The 21,338-nt window shown below is 37.6% G+C and overlaps 1 protein-coding gene across 1 annotated transcript; it reads left to right on the top strand.

Annotated features, from left to right (window-relative positions):
* The first annotated feature begins 1,127 nt into the window (after positions 1-1,127).
* Positions 1,128-21,085, top strand: LOC146148383 (jouberin-like). Its single transcript, XM_083388029.1, has 30 exons — positions 1,128-1,263; positions 2,291-2,354; positions 2,717-2,750; positions 2,826-2,974; positions 4,755-4,931; positions 5,920-6,032; positions 7,271-7,384; positions 8,007-8,328; positions 9,300-9,558; positions 9,884-9,982; positions 10,526-10,723; positions 10,960-11,112; positions 11,281-11,413; positions 11,742-11,865; positions 12,082-12,188; positions 12,904-13,017; positions 13,133-13,239; positions 13,501-13,619; positions 13,991-14,121; positions 14,545-14,685; positions 14,819-14,890; positions 15,142-15,221; positions 15,331-15,435; positions 16,833-16,979; positions 17,284-17,413; positions 17,524-17,639; positions 17,810-17,975; positions 18,103-18,313; positions 19,189-19,466; positions 19,888-21,085. Exons 1-30 carry the CDS (start codon positions 1,254-1,256, stop codon positions 20,409-20,411), a joined length of 4,497 nt encoding a protein of 1,498 aa, XP_083244155.1. The 5' UTR covers positions 1,128-1,253; the 3' UTR covers positions 20,412-21,085.
* Positions 21,086-21,338: the final 253 nt, after the last annotated feature.

Raw genomic sequence — 21,338 nt, 5'->3', positions numbered from 1 at the left:
CAGAGCGATAGAGTTTGAGCATATGGCTTTCAGCTTTAGCCTTTCTACGGCTCCATCTCTGCATTGTAGGCTTCATTGTATTCGCATATGTTAATCGCCGGTGTAAGTACTTTAACACAGATCTATTAGCAACTAATGAATTAGAGAATAACGTACGGAGCTCCGTGTGTAAAAAATGTTCCACGTCGACCTGCTGCTTCATCTCAGTGTTCGAAAAGCTAAGCCTATGAGGCTCGCTATATCGTCGGCCGAGATACAATTAGATTTTCTCATGTAGATCCGCCACCGCTCCTGACTTCTGCTACCATGAGCCGATATTTAAGAAGAAAAGTTCCATCCAATAAACAACGTTAGACATCAAAGAGGAAGAAGAGAAATGTAATTTCTCCTAAACTTTTTTTTTCAAAGACAGTGGGGAATGATGTAGCAGCTTGAACCATGTGATCGGGTCAACCCCTGGTCATTCTGTGAAAAGCCTGGTCGGCTGTAGGCCTATTGCTCAAGCTGTCAGTTGAATTATTATAAATTTGTTCCTCGAATGTCCGATTTTCCATGTCGTTTCCTAGCTTATGCTAACGCAATAGTATAACTACTAACATATGGACGATGTAATTGTAAGTTATATAAAACCAGCAAAAATCGTTAAAGTCAGCACATGCATTATGTTCATCTCGTGTAGTTAAAAGCTTTCGTGTTTGAGTTGAAATTATTAAACATATCGTAAACAAAACTGTAAGTACTGGTTTACCGTTTAGTTGCACTTCTATGTTATTGATAAAAAATTGTACATACTCTAGTCACTGGATGTCGCTATTTAAAATATTTTCTTGAATAACACAGTCGGAAAGTAAACAGTTGGTTTAGCTTCAGTAGTTACCGTTTCTTATCTTGGTAATGGTAGGGTAATACTAATTTACGGAATGATGAATGGTCGGAACGCTCACTAATTTAAGTGTTACCCCGTTAAAACAATTATTAAACCAACTCACAATATTTGAGTTAGGGTGGGGGTTAGCGTTTCGGTGAAGGTGGGTCAAGTGTTATTATATTTAATAATAATACTGTGAGCGTTCCGACCATTCATCATTCCGTAAATTAGTGTTATCCTCTTGGTTCAGTTGAGAACAGTTTTCCTTAACCATTGAGAATTTTGAGTGTTTGACGACTGAATATTTTCTTTTAGACAATCAAAGTTCCAGAAATAAACTTAATGTAGTATTCACCATGGAAGAAGAAAAATTAATTCAATAAAAATGCCTTCAGGTAATCTGTTTTTATATTTTAAAATAATTTTATGTCGTTAAAATATTGAAATTGTGGTCTTGGAAACAAATTCCTTTGTATTTAGTTTGCATTAACCTTAAACTTACTCAATGCCACACCTACATTCCATAGCTTTAACAAAAGTCTGTATTTGGTGTTGTTCTACAATCCGTTTGCTGGTCTAGATTTAGAATGCTACAACATTTCTCTCCGGGGATTTATATTGCTTATTGCTAAGGTTTGGGTTAGGTTTTGAGCATTGGGTTTGGGTTTGTCAAGTATTATTATTATATTTATTCTCCCTTATTGTTTTCTTACTGGCAGTTTTAGCGAGTTTTCGCAGATTTTAGGTCTATTTTATATGATATGAGTGGCTATGGTGGGCTGAGTGGGCACCTGGCTAACATTTTTACTATACATTAAACTAACCAATCTGCCAAATACAATATATTATTTAATTTTTTCCCATTGGTTTGCCAAGCCATATATTGTGACTGCATGCAACAAAGGTTGTTAAATCTATGAAAAAGGTACATTTTTAATTTTGCACTTAAATTTAGGTGCACTTACAATACTTTTAAAGTGATTGATCACCAATTTTTTTACATATATAAACAAGAATGCAATCAGATAAATGTATTTTGTAACTAGCAAAAACTTGCAATAAAACATTTTACATTCATCTGTTTTGGTTTTTAAGGTTAATAATACATTTTGGTATATTGCAAACTCTTTGTCCAAATAATCGGGTATCGTTATCGGAATAAACTACTAAGTATATTTCATCCCTATGTGAAAGAATTTTTTATACTTGAAACAATTTGACATCTAAAATGTGCTGAGAGCTTGTTAATATATGGATAGCATTTAATTTTTTTTAATATGAAACAAACAATAATTAGATTGCATTTCTTGTTACATATATGCAAGTTTTTTTCTAACATGCAGTTGTTTTTTGGCTAATACAATAAATAAATTGCAGTTTATCTGAGATGTGCATTTGCTTTTTAATCCGTTTATCTCATAGAAACCAATGTTGAAACCAAACGGAGTCTATTCGGAAGTATCCCAAGAATAAGAGGAAAAAACAGGTTAGTCATAGTCATATCCGAATTTGTTTAAAAAGTGGTTTTATAAATAAGGGATATAGTAAGTGATACCAGTGAATGTCTTTCTTTTTTAAAGTTGTGTCTTGATTTGATCAAATTAGGTAATAATTTCTTGCCTTGTGTATATTAGCAGTTATTCATACAGATGACCGAGATATGGAGAAAAATGTTTCAAAACTTTCATAGATTTCAAAAATAAGACAAAGACAATAATAAATAACACAAAATAGTTTTACTGTATTTCCTAGTTTAACTGCAAAATATCTATGTAACTTAGTTTTTATATTCACCTGATTATTAAAATGTTTTGTATTGTTTAAATTTATTGTTTTGTTTGCTTTTAGAGACAAATCTGTTAAGACAACGCCTGAAAATGTGGTGAGTTAAATCATTAAAAACATTTCATGCTTTATTATAATTGATTGTTTAACTATTTGCGACAATCTGACACAGGTAGAAGACCTCGAACGAAGCTTAACTAAAGAAGACCCACTTATTGAGAATAATACATTTAATGGAGATGCTGATGTTGAACAGCGAAAACAATTTATAGTGAATGAACCAAATGAAGAGATAAACAATGAAGAAGATAAAGAAAATATGTGAATATCCATTGGTTGTGTTTTATTAAATTGGATTTATTGTGTCACTTGTTTTTACCCTAACATTTGATGAGCATTAAGATGTTTTATTTAACACAAAACTTTCAATAATAACAATTTTGTAATACCATTAAAATTGAAACCATTTCTGTGCTGTATTTGTATCTTTTATACTACAGTATGTGTTTTTTTAGGTATATTACATTTTGGCATTTCGTCATATAGGCATGTATTGTAGAGACTGCATTTTTTTCCTTTTGTTTTTCTAAAAAATGCTGGCTGAAGTGGTAAAATTGTGACATTCACTAATGTACAATTTTTTTCTGTTTATAGCAGTATAAAGGAGAGGAAGGTGTGGTGGCCTGAAGTAGTGGCAACAACATTCATTGAAGGAAATGTCAGACCAGGTTCATCAACAACATCAGGTTCAGTTTATATTTCAAGAACCAAAGAAAGGCACAAACAAGAAATCTCTAAACATAGCTTACCAGCACCTATTCCAAGTTCAGCATTTGGCGTCAGTAAAGCACGCTTGAAGAGGCCCCAGAAAGAATTTAGTGGCTTCTCTGCAAGTGAGATTATTGCAGATGAAAAAAAGAATAATGTTAGAGAGGATAAAAGTGGTACAGAGTGCACAAGTGGTCTACCTAGTAGCACAAGACAACCAGAAGACAGAAACAACTTGTCAACTACAAATTCTTTGCATATCAGTGACCTTGATGGTGATGTACAGACCCTGTGGCAAGCAGAATCTCGTATTATAAGACAATTGTAAGACAAAGAGTGCTAGTATGTCTTTGAGCAACAGAGTTTAATATCATTGTTTAGAGCAGCGGTTCCCAAACTTTTCTAAAAAAATTGCCTGGTGGACCCTTTGCGATTATATTGATATTTCGCGGCCTTATAAAAATCCAGGGTCAGTTGAGCTATGTTTCTTGTAGTACACTAGTGCAGTCACAACTTTCTAGCTAATGCGAACTATTCGCTGATAGCAGATAGTACAGCATAATAGATGCTTTATGATGTCACAAGAGACAATAAAACACGCTTTATTATCAAATAATAAAGCATAACTAAAGACTAAGATTGGAGAAAGACAATGTTTAAAACATAGACTAATACTAATGTTTAAAAACATTCGCTAAAGACTAATGTTGAAAAACTTAAGGACTAATTCAATTCTCATTGCGGAAACACTCTGAAACAGCTGTACGGACCCCAATCGGACCGCGGACCCCAATTTGGGAACCACTGGTTTAGAGTAACTTGTACATCAAGATTTCCTAAGTAAACAATTTTTAACAATAAATATTTGTCCTGCAAACCCAAACCAAGAAAGTATATGGACTAAAGGGAAGAAAGGGACCCTACAGCCTACAGCCTATTTATTAAACTTTGTTATATATTAGTTATTTGTGTTATGACTTTTTTTTAATTTTACATCAGTCTTTATGCAGTTACTTTTTTTTTTATTAATTGTCATTGCCGCGAATCCTTTTTCAAACACAACCAACCCCTAGGATGTTCTCAAACGTTATGTTGAACCCCACTAATTTAAAGTGAATTAAAAATACCTTGGCGGGCAAACTTCTGAATGAATTCTTAACTAAATCATGTTTAAATACATCTGTTTTTTTAAGCAACTAACAACAGTTTTGTTTTAAATTAAAATTATTGTTGATTGGCGAAAAACAATAAAATAGTTTGTATTTTAATAAATCAGTGGACCTTTTTTGAAACCCCCAAGCAAGTTTTAAAAAAAAGGGGTTTTGTTTCAAAGGGTCAAAGAAGATGATGATAATGATAAAGATGATCATAAGAAATCAACTGCACACCAGAAGAAGCTCCGTATGCCAAAAATAAAATTGCCTAAGAAGTTTCGTAAAAAGCAGTCAAATAAAGCGGAGCCACATTTAGAAGAAGACAGTCACAGTGAAAGAGATATAACTAAGGATGGGTAAAATCCTGCATTTGATTGAACTTTATGACTATTTTTAATTATATACCTTTTTAAATATAAACAATTTTTTGAAAACCACCATGTAGATCAGTGTTTTACATTACCACCGAGTTATAAGGGGGCATTGTGAGTCTTTTCTTCATTTTTTCTTTATATTTACCAAAATCACAATGGGTTGTAAATCATAAAACTTTTTTTGCCAATTTGCACTACAAATATTTTTTTAAATGTAATGTTTCGGCTTGGATAGGGGTACCCAACCTACACAGTTGGTGTCAATGCTATTACGGCTATTTTTTATGTTGAATTTCTTTAAAACGGGGCAAAGTATTTATTCTTAGATAAAAATTGCTTGGGTTCAAGCAATTGGTTGCAAATAATGTCAAACTGTTTTATAATTTAAAAATACAGTTACAAATGTGGCTTAGAATCATGTAATTAGCTTGTTTATGATATAATTTTTCATTTAAAATAACAAAAAACACGGTAACGTTTAGCTAAACTTATATAACTTGGTTATACCTATATTGACATTGTTTTAGTCTTTCTTTGCCTCTAATTATTTTACCTTGTTAAAAACCCATATTCATCATGAAAATGTTATGCCATGAGCGCCAAGAAAAAAATGTAGACAGAATCTAAAAACATCTTTTCCCTTTCTGCATATCTTGTTTGGCTTAATGCAACATAGGTTTCAGTTTGCTTTCAAATATGGAATGCGTGTTATTGTTTTTTCGCTTAAAAGTTAAACTGGTTGTCAATTTAAACTAGTGAACCCATTTTTTTGGTTTCTTCACATCAATTATTTTGCGCCCTAGTCCCTAGGCACAAATTAGCTGTATATATATATGCTTGAATCAAATGTTTTAAGGAAAGGATTTAGTCAAATATTGGTAATAAAGACAAGCACTAAAAGAGCTTAACAAATCCATTTTGTAAAAAATACTTTCAACTGAAAAAATGGTAGTCTATTGTTCTATCATAGTTTAACAGAAGAGGAAGATGAAGCAGGGAGAAGAAGCAAGCAGGGAGAAGAACAATCATTGAAAGAAGATAATGAAAATCCAGAGGATGTTGAGCATGTTCAGGATAAACCAGGTTGTTATATCAGCATTTCTATTGGAATGCCTGCAAGTTTTTTCTAAATTTAGGCCTAGTTGCATTATCTCTAAATTCCTGTGAACTCAATGAGTCAATTTAAACGAAAGCAAAAATATGTGCGTTTCACCCTATCTGTTAGAAATTAGTGCAATTTTAAGCAACAAAAACTACGTCAATTAAAGGCGTCCAAGGTCCAAAAGTCTGATTTTTAGACCTTAAGGTCGTTTAAAAGCACTTATTTGACTTCGCAAATCTGCATGGAAATATTAAATTTAACAACACTTCCCCATCCCCGAACCCAAACGCCAACCAGTAACCCAACCCAAATAATGTGCATTAATTTAATAAATGTATGAACGCTTTGTGCACCGATACATCAATTTGCAACGTAACAACGGTAGTAGTTTGAACTTTTCCCCGAGCGTTTAAATAAAAACTCAGTCAAGGCTCACCGTTTGCGTTAGGGTGTGGGCTAGCGTTAGGATTTCGGTGGATTGAGTATCATTAAATTTAATATCTCATTTATTTCAGTAGGGGCTACCTAAAGTCTAATTAGTGCATTTTCCACGACAACAAGCTCTAAAAATCAGACTTTTAGGTCCTTGGATGTCCTAATTGTCGTAGACCTTTTTGCTTAGTGCTCTAATTTCTGACGGATCGGATGTGTGTGTTTTGTATTTTTATATCTTTTTTCCATTGGTTTGTGGCGTACATACCTTTAATGGCACTAAATTGACAAGAATTGCTGCATTAAGGTATGACCCTATTTACAATATTTAATTTTCACCCATCATTATAGGTATACAGTAGCTTTGGAAAAGCTTGTTGAAGTGTTTATCTAAGCTAGTGTTTTTTAAGCAATGGGTTGTGACACTAAATTGGGTCACTTCTCATTTGGTTGGATCGCCGACTGCAGTAGTTCACATTGTTTTGGTTTATTGATATTCGCTATGAGCAAGATTTCTCCAATATTCGAAAAAAATAAAGAAGCAACCGAAGACATGGCTCGAACTTAGTTATCCTAATATGTTTATGTGTTTACGTCGCTCTCAAAAAGTTAATTAAAAAGAATTGGGTTGCCAAACTTTACTGATATACTTCGGCCTAGCATTTGGGCCACCTGGAAAAAGTTAACGAACACTATTCGTGATACAATTTGCATTAGTCGTTAGGTCGAAATTTGTTGGTATAAAGAATGGTAGAACCTTGTGTAATTATATTGATATTTGTTGCAGTCGCAAAGCCACGACAATTATCTGATCCGGTGCAGGTGGAACAGAATCAGGATGAATTTATTCAAACTGTAGATGAGACTAAGCCAATACCTAAAAGAAGAAAAAAGAAGAAAAAAGGTAAAAATTTTCACAAACTTTAAAATATCGTAATTTATCACGAAAAACATTTCTTAACTCATTCTTTAGCCCCGGTATTTTATGTATTGATTAGATCGAATGACGCCCTTTTCATTATTAATTCGATTTTTTTTAGAATTTTTCAAGTGTTACGGAAACTATGCAAAAAAGCAATTTCTGTTTTGTAAATGTTGTTCGTTCTAATTTGGTCAAAACACAAATACTTTCATTGAACAACTCATATATATGATATTTGGGTGCCCTTGAGGTTGGCTAGTGATACTGCAAAAAGACTTGATGCATATGTGTGTTGGAGTTGCTGAAATACCAGCTCTTGATTCCCTTTGATTGATTTCCGAGTCTGCGTAGCTTAGTTAGTAGAGTGACGGTACCGGTATGGCCGGAGGTCGTGAGTTCGAACCTAACCGTTGCCTAGTTGTCTTTCTAGCTGGACCTTGTTTGCACTACAATCCTGGTCAGGCTGACTGATTTCGGTAGGCCTCTTCGAAGGCATTTTGTGTAGTTTCATTTAAGCGACAATTTTGGGGCTGACTAGTGAAATCCTACTACTTTAGGCGAATGTTGTATTAATGCAGCATTCGTTTTGTGTTACCGACAGTGGCGACGAAAAAAAATCTCCAACCCGATGAAGAACCGGAAACGTACCGTGAGGACGATCTCGAACAATCTACCTCCACGCCGAGGGAAGAGCCAGTGATCCCGACTCTTCCAGACGACACCCAAACTCCGTCCAGCTCAAGAACACGAAGAGCGCGGACTGCCAGGAGAAAAGCGCGATCACGTGACGACGGCCTGGTGCTTGGCGTCACGGTCCACCAGTGCGACCATCTCCGCGCTAACCTTAAGTACATTTCGCACCCGGCTGTGCGCGTTTCCTTGGTGGACGGCGGCAACGGACAGTTTCTGCAGAAAAGCGACAGGTACTTTTAAGGGATCGTTTTTTCAGCTTTAAATTTTACGTCAGGCTGTGGTCGAAAGACTTCATGAAAACAGAACAAAGAAAATATATATCGACATGCGATCAGAGTGAATAAAACACTCTACAGCAGGGACGGTAACCATTTCCTAGTCGCAGGCCAATGCCAAACTCAAAAAAGGCACAGCAGGCCGTAACAATTTTAAATGACAACTTTTTTAACGTGTTGTTTAAATGTTTTAATAACAATTTATTGATCAGAAAGCGGATCTAGAATTCATTTACAATATATAATTGGTTTAATTACGTCGAAAAAAGAGAAATGAAAGCGTTGGAACAAAACATGCGTTTGTTGGGTAAAATTTTAATAATTAATTTTGTATGATTATTATGTAAAAGCAGACGGTAAAGCGTTCGCGCAGGAAAAAAAGACTTTTGTTGTTCTGTTTAGATTTTACATGATGTCGTTAATGATCGTAATAAGGTGTAACAAAAATACGTTTAGGAAATGCGATCAACAATTTATATTGACTGACGATCCGGTCCGCGGGCCGCAGGTGGTCACCCAATTTTTCGGGCCGGATAACTGTAATGACCGCGGGCTGCGGATTACTGTATGGATTAACTATCTCGCTGGCCGGATATCAAATTTTGTTTTGAACTGACTTGAATTGCATATTAATAAAAGAAGGAAACATTAACCAATATTAAAAAAAGATATGATTATCTTTATGATTTGAATTAAACTAGAGAGCCGGGTTTGGACCGCGGTCGTAGTCTGGTTACCCCCGCAACACATTTTCATCAGTACACGTTTAAAAGCGGTTAGGATGTTACTCTCCTATATAAGAAAATTGAAATGATAAAAGCTTTCAAAGCCGTTTAATGTTAAAGATGAAATGACTTTTCAGGATGTCACGAGCGGTAACTTGATCCAAGTTATACTAGTTTGATCACGATATTACTTGGATTCAGTGCGAGAAGTGTGACGTCATACTACGAAAGCGACTCTGTGACGCAAGTCCTCCCGATGATGACGCAACCTTATGACTTCCGTACGAATCAGAGCATCCTGCCCAGGTGGGAGGAGAGCCTCATTTTTAACGAGAGCTACGAAAGTTTGATTACGTCATTAACACGTCAACAAGATGCGGTTACGTCACAGCAAGGGGAAGATGCGCTGGTACCGGTCAATCCTCGCGTCGTAAAACCAAGTCCGATGGTGTTTTTTGTCGTAAGTTATTCGTTTATAGTGTAACTAAACGTTTATGCAAGACCCAACTAAATTAATTGACCACGTTTATTGAAATTCTGAATTGATAACAGATTCATCTGTTTCTGGTAAAGATAGTTTGTTTAATATAATATAATGGGTTTTTGCAATTTTCATTGAAAATTAAGTGAAATGAAAAAAATTACAAAGTTATCCTCTGCCGCCATGGACCATTTTAATTGACAACACAGCGAGTGCGAGTTTCTTTAATCAGTCAGTCGAAAATTGATTTCTGTGAATCAGCCAATACTCCACCATTAACTTCGTACTTTTAATTTTATTGCAGATCCGCGATTTTGTCAGCATGACGAAGGCAAACAACGTACGCAAGGGCAAGGATGACGTTGACAAGGGGTGGCATAACGTTGCTTGGGCTTTTCTAAAGGTAAAACTGTTATCAAAGTTGTAAACTGGGCCATTTGGCCGAAATTAAGGAAGATTCCCCGGCAGGTGTCGATAAAATTTTCCGTCAATGTTTAAAGTTTAGCGTTCATTATTGCCATTCCTTATTTCACAAGTATGATGGGTTTTATTGGTTATGTTTAAATGTGTCTGTCGGCAAAGATATTCCCAACTTTTATTATATGAGGGTGGAAACCTTGGTTATCTGCCCAAAAGCTGTTGCAGTTTTTTCAGGCGGGCCATTAATGTTAATGTACCCAAAGTGTTAAATTGACTCTTTGTTATTATTGTTATTTCTCGGTTGATAAATATTGTCCAAAAATATATGAAAAAAATTAGCCAGGTTATTTATTTTGTTTTGGTTAAAATACAGGACACGATGTTCGTCCAATTATGGAGTCTTGGCCTCTTTTTACGTGTGGTTAATTGCGTAGAATCTGTCACACGGATACGTTTAATTAAACGAACTTGTACATTCCCGCCTTCGCATTGCCTCACCATTTTGCCTTCCCTTAACTTCTTTCAGTTAATCGGATCGAACGGTCAGCCAAATGCTGGCAGGAAGGTGCGCCTTCAGCTCTTTCATCCGCCCCGACAGCTCCACGGTGCTCCCGATGCTCAGTCGCAGTCGGAGGCAGCTTACTTCTGGTGGCGCGACGCGCACAGAGAACCATACCCGTCCACGCTGTACGTTACTCTGAAGGCAGTTCTCCGGCCGAGTGAGGTATTCCTTTCGTCTTTTTGTACATTTTTTCTAAACCTTTAAAAAGTTGCGTTCAACACATAAAGTGTAGGTATTAGTTTTTATATCCAGTTGTACTGTCTGTTACCAACCGATTTACCAAATAAAACGTTTTTGTGGTGCACTGCTAGCTATTTTCGGGAAAATTTTTCGGTGTCAGGATAAAAAGTATAAAAAGGATAATTTACCTAAAATTAATATTTTGATTACGTTACCAGATGGACCCTGCATCCCGTTCAATGTTCGCTACCCAGCCGGAATGTGGCGCCCAACCAATTAACCAAGCACACAGTTCGCTTCAATTCGCAGACGGAAGTCAAAATGCATCAGAAGAAGACAGGAGACCAAAATGGAGTCGTCTAGCCGGTCAGGTATGAAGTATCGTCCACGTCAAACATCTTTTTTATCCCTATATAATCTATAGTTGAAAGCGTCTTTTAAAACTGATTACAAAGATTTCTTCAGCAATGTTTTAACGCTAAACATCATGAGAAAATAACTCGTCGCACAAATGATTATAAAATCGGTTATTCTTACAGACTTGCAAGATACCAAACTCCGTTCTTCTTCGGCTTTGGTCGGGATCAGACGGTGCTTTTTCTATTCGCTTCTCCAATGCAGGAACGAGACTTGCAGTGGCTTGTAAACACGAAAACTCGTACCCTATATTACGTAAGTGTTGATGTAATTTGTCTAAAACGCTCGACTGATGCTAACCTAGTCATAATCTTTGTATATGGCCGTATTTGTCTACTTCTAAATAGAGGAATCAGGTGGCACTGTATAAATACAAATTGTATTTGATTCTCGACAAGCTTTCGCACAACCGTGCTTCATCAGGTCAAAGTATATACTTGTTTTTATGCAGTGCCACCTGATTCCTCTAACCTAGTCATAGTAAAGTTTAAAAAAATCAATAAAGCAAATGGGTGAACAAAACACGACAGTCGTTTTTAGAAGCTTATATGTTTATGTTAATTCATCTTTAAAATGCATACAGTGTATGGTATACCCGGTGGCGGTGAGATGGGCTGCCTCAATGGTCACCAACAGCTCATATACGACATCCAATGGTCAAATAACGACGAAAAGGTGGTTTCTTCTTCAGCTGACGGAACTGCACAGTAAGGGATAAACTGCTTGTACATTTCTGTACTCAATATAGTTGAGAGATCTGTGGTTTGTCACTGGACGATCCTATAACCGTAATGTGTTTAAATGCTGTATAACTTTTCTTTTAAAATATGTTTTATTATTAATAAGATGATTTACATGGCTTCGTTTAAACATAATAAGAGAGACTATATTTGCGCCTTACAATGCATTTCCTTTTATTGCAGGGTTTGGGAACTTAAGGACAAGAGCAAGGCATCGCATACCCTTCCCCACCCCGCGTATGTTTACACGGCGTCGTTCCACCCTTCGGCTCAGCACATTGTGGCAACAGGTTCGTAAACTGCCATTGATCCGTAAAACGCTTTTAAACTTGATCTGTGGTAAGGCGCCCTTAGTCCCGAAACAAATCGATTTAAGTTGCACTGCAAGTGCAGATCGATACTAGGTTTAGCTTTATCAAGGACAGTTGTGACCCTGTTATTCAACCCATCTATAGAAAAAGTATTAGTTAGCTTAAAACTGTAATGTCAGTGTATTATTTTCATAGTTCTACCTTAGTAATAAGAAAGAAAACTGTTACATGTTCATTGTTCATACCATTCAAAAAACATTTATAATAAATCCTACGCATTCTACTTCTGTTTTTTTAATAGACCGTGGTACACGTTTTTATTGCGAAACGGGTTAAACTTGTACGATGTTTGGTAAACCTGAGCACTTGGCATACAAAACTGTTGATTGTACACTACGCTCTTTGTGCTATATTATAGTAAATTATGGCTTCGAATTTTTGCTGTGTAGTTTGTTTTCGGTACTTTATCAGATATAAAAGTAATTTAATTCTTTTCAATCCAGTAACTAATTTAATTTGTTTTAATCCTGAACAATTTAGCAATTGTATTTTACATTATCTTAGTGGTATAGTATTTCCAAGATATTTTGTGTCGGAACACCTATTATTGCTTTTTGTAAATCACAATTTTGAACCTAATAGTCCTAGAGACTACCCATCCGCCTTCTGTAACACATCTTTCATTTGAAATAAGGTGGTTACGATTGCGTAATTCGAGTTTGGAATATAGCGACAACGACCGCGCAAATGCTGCAGGAGCTTGATGGGCACAAGGCGTTTATCAACTCTCTGGCTTTCGATCATACAGGTCAGAACATTGTCAAAATGAGTGAAAATAGAATTTGATTTGATAGCCTTAGCCTTTATTAAATGGAAAGCCATCATACAGACTAAATTCAAATATACATTAACTTCCTACTTAGGCTTAACAATGTACAGCGCGGACAGTAACGGGTTGGTTCTAGCTTGGAATTGCCACGCGCACGAAAAGGCAAGAAAAAACTACAAAACTTCATGGACGATGAAAACCGTAAGTAATAGTTTGAGAAAGTTATACTCCTTATTAAAATATTATAGGGTTTAAACGGGCTTTCTCATTAATGTGTTTTATGCAACAAAGGCAAGTGTTAGTCGATTCCAACAGTTTATACTTAGATGCAAAGGCCCTTCAAAAAAACCTACAAGTTTTAGGGCACATTTTGTGCTTTTGTAACAGCTCTCGATTTTGCTATTAAAATTAAACGGTCAAAAATAAAAACATACCGATAGCTCTATAAACGCCTTTGAACAGAAATACGAGGACCGAGAGCTTTCGGGAGTTTGCATTAACTGCATCGAGGTCCATCCGAGAAACAACAAACTGCTTCTCCACTGCAGGGACTCCGTTATGAGGATACTAGACGTCCGGATGTGAGGAATTTGGAATAAATTGTTACCAAACAGTATTTCGCGTCAAACATTCTATAAAGGGACTTACTTTATCATCTGACTAAAACTTAAGTTCTTCTGGTATATATTTTTTGTCCAAAGTTTCGGCTATTTTTTAACTATCCAGACAGCCTTCATCAGGGAATGACACACGTGTCCAGCAAGACGCAATTCCCTGATGTGTCATTCCCTGATGAAGGCTTTCTGAATAGTTAGCCGAAACGTTGGACATACAAATATATACCAGAATAACTATTTTTCAGTTTACTATGCCTGGTAGCAAAAGCATATTTATTTATCAAGTGACATTCGTTTTACCACTTAAGTGGTGTATTCTTTTCGAATTTGCGCAGCCACACTATCGTTCAACTGACCGGCGCCGTCAGTCACCGTCAACATCTCCGTTCTACGCTTTCGGCTTGCGGATCGTTTGTTATCTCTGGCAGCGAGGACGGGTGCGCCTATGTGTGGAACGCCGATTCAGGTGAGGAAATACTCGAAGTGTAAAGGCTGCTATACTTTCGCTGGTAAAAGGCTTACGTTGATTCCGACTTGAAGTCGTAACCTGCCTCGGCAAAATCCATTTCGCGAGAAATCAACATCGTTTGTAAAAACAGAAGTAGAAAAAGGGTGGCCCAAATAAATGATAAAAGATCCATTCTTTTATTTGTATACGTTTCGTCAAGTGCTTATCATTTTACCGCACTGAAGATGGCATGAGCACTTGCCGAAACGTATGCAAATAAAAGAATGAATCTTATATTATTTTTTTGGTCACTCTTTTTCTACTGAAGATTATGAACAGATCCGTGTTTAGTGTTTCAAAAGTAGAAAGTTTTATTAAAATTAATGAAAGTAATAAAAATTAAAGCAAATTGTCGATTTCGCATTTCTTTGTACTTCACAGGCGACCAGGTTGCCATTTATAATGAGCTTGGCTTTTCCCGATCTGTCCGCGACGTCAGTTTTCACCCGCACGAGCACATGGTGGCCTTCTGCTGTTTCTACCCAAACATGCCGGTGCTCGTGTTCAAGTACGACAAGGGAGGTCAGTAGTTTACACAAATCTCCCACACATTTTGTGGCATTTCAAGCTCTAATAGACCCAACCGACTTTTTGAATACCTTGTTTTATTCTTACTTAACCGGGCGATACGATGTGTTTTTATTGTGACTTACAGTTGCTGCATTAGATGCCGCCATTCTTCCTGTGGTTGCGTCATCTCATTTAGCCAAGGATATTAAGGTTGAAGGTAAGTCACCGTCCCACAATTTTATGTTCTTCACTAAGGTCAGCCAAACAAAAGCGTTCTCAAGTAGTAATTTAAAATGCTGCATTTATTTTACCGCAAGTTTGTAATGAAAATTCCCTGCCTTGTTTCTAACTTACACATTTTTTTTTCGTCATTTTGGTATTGGTGAACAAATTCCTTAACGTTGGTTATTTATGGCGATACTTGGAAACCATGGCTTATTACGTTTTTGTTCACCACCGTTATTGCAGCACTTGACGACAGCGTCGGAACCGATCGTCGCCAAACAGCGAAAGTTTCTCGCATAAAGCAACAGCTGGATGCGGTTTTGGTAAGTTACTTTGTGTGGAAACTGTTGTTTAAATGATTATGATTTTATTTCGTTTTATTTAACTTAACTGTATCCTTTGTTTTGTAAACACGTGTTTGTGATGTCACAGCCAAAAGACGGGTATTCCAGTGATGTCGGTACATGGAACGTCGCGCGTAAAGCTGTGCCGGTTGTTATGGCAACCGAGGCGTTTGCCGGTGGCCGAAAATTTAAAGTAATGCATGTAGCGACACTAAAGTGGTGTAAAATACTTATTTTCTCTTAATTTTAATATGGAAAATTTAATTCTTTCCGATAGCAATACCCCTTATAAAAGTTGTTTCCCTGTAAATAAAATTACAGTAATTATAGCATTTTGCCTTACGTAATTTCCAGTTCTTTAATTCTAAAAACCTTGCATGATGAATGATGACTCTTTGCGTGTTATTTAGATGTCTTACTTTATAACGTTAAAATACCCTTCGCATGCCTTAATGATATGGTGTTACTTTATGATTGCGTTCTATTACCACCCACAATCATACGTTTGCTGTAGAAAAAAATGCTCTAACGGGGCCATCCTATGGAGTCAATTAACGCAGTAGTCGGCAAACTTTATTTGTCGCGGCCTAAAATTCTTTTTTAAGAGCTATTGAAGGCCCACTCTACCTGAAAAATCTACGACAGTAGGGGAGTCGAGGATTTTTGGGGGCGGAGCGTACAAACAAAATTACGTCTGAAAACACTTCATCCTAAAATGTTCTCGATCGAAATCGCGATTATGCAGCTGAACTTAGCGTTTACAGGTCACACGTGCATGGAACATGCCATAGTAAGCGTTGTACTTTTGGACGAAAAAAATTAATTAAACCCTAAAATGGTCGCAAAAAATAACTTAAATAAAAACTCTTAACTACGCCATTTTTTTAAAATACAGTACAATGTATGTACGCCGTACGGTATTTATAACGCGGTACACTTCTACATGATAAAGGTGAAATATTAAAAATCAGTCACAAGAACTCACATTTTGGCCACTGCCCACGGTTTGCCGATCACTGAATTAAAGCATGCTCATTGCTCATTGCTCGCCGTTCTCGTGGCTGCTTTGGCTCTTGAAGTTCCTGGCAAATTAGGTATTGTTTGTGTTACGGCTTCATAGCCTGCAATTTTAATATTAGCGACGAGCAGTATAAATAAACCAGTTTCTCTGCTGGCATGATTGTCTTTAATCATTACTTTGTAATATAAGTGTACCTAACTTGATTAATAAAAATAAATATATATAATGCTTTAATTCACTGGTAAAGATTCCATATTCTGTGTATGTAACCTAATATTTTTTGACATCAAGGTAAAGTGTATAGTATGGAGTGGTATAACTCCAAACCAAAGCCCGTGTGCCAAATGTGGCCCACGACTATGGTGTTTGTAGCCCGCAAAATATTGTTTAATTTAATGTCTCTCAAACTGTACTTTAATTTGAATAATTACCAGTAAACGAGTTTAATTGCCTCGGGTATGAAATCCAGGTATATAGTAAACACATTTTAAACTGTTTTTGAATATAATTTTTGCGTAAAGTCCCTCTAAATAAAGCCTCCGCTACCAACGGAAACGCTCTGCTTTTAGAGCCAGAGTTCGCCAAGGGGAGTCTCTGCTTATGGCTTACCGGCGACTCGCGAAGGACATCTGGCGCCTCATTACGGTCAGCAGCTCGATCCACTGAGGGGATCTTTCAACGACCTTACCTGGGGTTCGACGTTTGATAGCACTATGGCAAGTTTAATCTTTTAATTTTAAAATAATACAACCGAACTACTACATTATTTTTAAACGGTTATTTAAATTCATAATTGTGTTAAAAAAATATATGTTTTTGATTGCAACTCTAAAATATAGGTTTCTTTCTCGCAATGAGAAAATTATAGGACCCTTTCTTGCAATGTTATACAGGCTTCGATGAATTTTTCACCTTTATTGCATTATGTACACCAATTCGTAAAAATGATAGGTTTTAAACTATTTAAATAAAATAGTACTCTGTTATTTCCTATATTATTATTATTTACTGTATTTATAGGCATCATCCATGGAGCCTGCCTTTTTCTCGCCGCACGCGAGTCCAGAAGCACGAGCCTACGCACACCACCAAGCGGCCGGCCGTCCGAGGCTTGAGTCGTCCGGAGGGTGGCGCCCTACCTTTGCAGCTGGCAAGTGACATAATTTCATAAACCTTATGTACAAACGACCGAACTTAATGGGTTGCTAGTTTACTGGTAAATCGCCGTTTGAATATATTTTATCACGAGGTTTGTTTCAGTCGGGGGTAGTCCCTATCGAAGCGGTGTCGGTCCAGACGTTTCGATTAATATCGACGAACACGGGAAGAGGTCACTGCAAGTCACCGCCACCTCACCAATTAAAAACGATCAAACAGTGAGTGTTTTCTTCTCTTTTTTCTCCTTTGCTTAAGTGATTTTGTGGTTTGCCCTATATCACGCATTGTTGCGCCGATGCTAATGGGGCCACGTACTGAACACAGTTATCTAGCAACAAGGCAATACTGCGCGCACCTAAAACATAACATAATGTCAACATTAAATCAGGTGGTGGCCTTGTACGACTACCAAGCCAACCGCTCGGACGAACTGACGATGGCGAGGGGCGACTTAATAAAGCTGCTCTACAAGGACGGCGAAAGCTGGTGGTTTGGCGAAATGCTGAGCAACGGAAGGCAAGGCTACTTCCCGAGCAACTATGTGGCGCTAGAAGGTAAGCTTGCTGTAATTATTTTAAATCGGCCAGAAATGCCTCTCTAGCGCTATTCTAAACTGTAAAAAGTCTTCCGACCCAGTTAATTTCACTTGTGAGTACTTATGCTGTTGAAAACCCATTGTAGACAACGAATCGGTGGAGTCCAAGCTGGAAACACGTAACCACCACCCGGAAGTGATGTTCGGCGTTCCCGACGATCCTCGGCCAATCAGCGCCGCAAGCGAACCGGGCAGCACCACGCACGCCCTTCGCATGACCTCTGGCAAGGTTAGCTTCTATTCTCACGCCGATTCGGACATGGAAATGAAACCGGGCTCGTCACTGTCCAGTGTCAGGTGAAGTTCTTTCTTGATTTTTGCTACTTGATGTTTTGCTTATGCACGATCGCGTTTTAATAAGCCCGCTTCTATATTCAATATAAATTAAAGTAAACAGATTGTTTAAAGCAGGGTTGGGCAACGTGCGGCCCGCGGGCATTTTTTCATGCGGCCCTTCACCTTTTTCCAGCTATTTTTCCCTAAATAAGGCTATGGGTGTGCACCATGCTTGACGTTTGCTCTATCAGTTTCCTGTTTAAAGTGCGATGTAGCCCATGTAGGCTACACCGCTACACTAACGCAGTTGAACTCGAATGGGAAGCATCTATGACAAAACAATCTTCATTCATAAAGTTTTAACTGCGTCACGTTGTTATGATAAAGAATTGTTTTTCAACAATTACACTTGTCTAGTACGGTCAAGGTGTAACAGACTTTTGCCAGGCATATTGACTGAGATGTTATGTTTAACACCTGGTTTTGAATTAAGGCTGTCAATTAAATTATACTGAGCCAATCCGTACGAGAAAGGCGTCATTGGAAATGTAGGTAAGTTATTTCCGAATTCACAAGTAGACAGCGCTGACAAAACTGCCGTAATTGCAGCCTAGTAGCTCATTAGTTTTTCTAGTAAAAGCTGAAAATATGAATTAGTGTTTATTTGATGTGCGGCCCTCATGTAAGCATTACATTTCCCAACTGGCCCTTGTGGTAAAAAGGTTGCCCACCCCTGGTTTAAAGGGTCGCAGGGCGAAACGGGGACGTGGTATGACGTGGGACTTGTTTTGTGTATTATGGTTTTTAGCAGGAATAGGTTAAAATAACTGTAATGACATTTTTACAATAGGTAGCACACAAACTTTCCGGACTAAAATAATATTTTTTGCATTCAGTTCCCGGCAACGAAGACGAGAGCAGCGCACCAACGGACCAATGGATTCGACGCCTCTGCCAAGATCCCGGGTTCCCGATAGCATTCCGCCGTCCTCTGGCGCACAAAGCCCCGCTCAAAGTCCGAGTCCCCGACCTCGCAAGTCGAACATTTCGAGCCCCCGGGCCAGACCCAGAAAAAGAAGCCCCAAACAACAGACCCCCGGCCCATCCCGCCCGCTTCCTGACATGACGCAGGAAGTTGTCGAACGGAAAGAAATCGTCGTTGAAAGTGTTAAAGGTATGTTGTTTGTTTTTGTGTTTTTTTTTAAATTGAAAGATAAAAAGTAAAGGCAAACACATAAACCAGTGTTTCCCAGCCTTTTATGGTTAGCGGCACCCTTCAGAAATAATAAATAGATTGAGGCACCACTACCACAACAAGATTTTTTCGTACGTACTTCACTAAACTAACAAACAATAAACGGAACTTGAACAACACACATCAACTCTACACAACGTACGAAGTTATAATTGGATTTATTCCACTAATTTTACACAAAAAGTAATATGAGTTAAAATCAAAAAGTAAATATATCTCTCGGCACCCAAATATCTCTCGGCACCCTTGAGCATTACAAATAAGACCTCAGGGTGTCGCGGCTGGTTGATAACCACTGACATAAACCATTCTTTTTATAACCGCACGTCTTATTTTGTAGAATCCGAATCGGAACCAGTTTATGCCAAAGTTCAAAAACGCCCCAAAGCCGAATCCAAGCGAAAATTTAAAGTCGAGAACGGTCGAGTGAGCACTGTGCTCGCCGACGTCCACTCTGTTCCCGAAATCGCCCGAGTCGAACCCCCTAACGACCACGTCACCCCGTCCCCTGCAACGCGTCAACGGTTCGGTATTGTCGAAGCGGCCAAGCAGAAACTGGCCGAGAACGACAGCCTGCTCTCCAAGACTGTAGTGGATGGCCCTGACTTTCACCGTGATGACTTTGCGCTGGGACCGCACGGCCCCCTCGCCCCTATTCTTACCTCGACGGCCAGCAAATCCACAAGGTCCCGATCGCGCCAGAAACGCAACACGAGTCGTTCCCGGCCCCCCAGGGTGCTTGTTACCGGCCCCAGTGAGGATGCTAACGAAAATTTAATCCCCATGGTGGAGTTAAAGAGTCGGAAGGGCCGTGACGTCACGGGCACGGAAAATGCAGCCTACGACGGTTCTTCGGAGGCTTAGTCGAGTTTTTAATTTTTATTAGCTTTTTGGCCTATTCATTTAGATGCCAGTTTAGTAGGTTTAAAACAAACTTAGTTTTGTGTTATCAGTTGGATTTGTTTTAAATTCACTATGTGGTTGTTTGACCTCCTAACCAACATATCAATAGTTTTATTGCGCTTAAAGGCAGAACCAAATTTTTCTTACATCTTTAAAACTTTGCTGCTTTTATAACGTTTAACATCCGCTACTTTTAAGTGTTGTAGCTCGTGTATAGGTTTTACATACTTTTATAGTTTATATTTCCATATCTGCATTGTTTTAACACAAATTTGGTAGTGTGTAGTTTATTATGTTTTTATATAATGTTTTTATTTACAGCTAATTTTAAATATAGCCAGAGGCCAGTATGGACTTTACAAGTATTTCATGCAGCTTGAAACATGATATTGCAAAACGATTTTTACACCTGTATTCCAGACATAAGATATGAAGAATGCAATAAAGGTTGTAATTGATTGAATTGGTTTCCGTGCGTCACCCCTCCTAGCCTTTATGCAACATATACTTGGTACTACTTTGGAACGAATAGCTACCCTTAATAACACTGTATGTTTTGTTTTGTTTTATCCAGTGGTATAGCTTCCAAACTGTTGCATTTTATTAAAAAGTTCTATTTTGTATCTGTATCTTATATCGTACCAAACGTTTGGAAAACAAATATATCTCATTAGCGTTTATTACTACTGTCTAATGAAGTTAAAATGCTTATCAGCTTAGTTTGTATGCTAAATATAATGCAAATAGTGAAGCTACGGACATCAACCACACACGTTTGGCCAGCTTTTCTTTTTTATGTATAGTATAAGCATTAAGCATGTAAGTAGTAGATTCCCTGCAAACAAAAATCTTGCTTGCATTCGCACTTAAGCCTCTTCCAAAGCGAAC

Source organism: Ascidiella aspersa, chromosome 4 (genome assembly GCF_963924565.1).
Source record: "Ascidiella aspersa chromosome 4, kaAscAspe10.2, whole genome shotgun sequence".
Lineage (NCBI taxonomy): Eukaryota > Metazoa > Chordata > Ascidiacea > Phlebobranchia > Ascidiidae > Ascidiella > Ascidiella aspersa.
The sequence above is the reverse complement of the archived record's forward strand: the minus strand, read 5'-3'. Positions and strand labels throughout refer to the sequence as shown.

Excerpts from the sequence above, each read along its gene's own strand:
- LOC146148383 (XM_083388029.1), top strand. Across the intron at positions 15,222-15,330 it reads AACAGCTGGATGCGGTTTTG|CCAAAAGACGGGTATTCCAG; the intron begins GTAAGTTACTTT and ends GTGATGTCACAG. Across the intron at positions 17,640-17,809 it reads CAATTAAAAACGATCAAACA|GTGGTGGCCTTGTACGACTA; the intron begins GTGAGTGTTTTC and ends ACATTAAATCAG.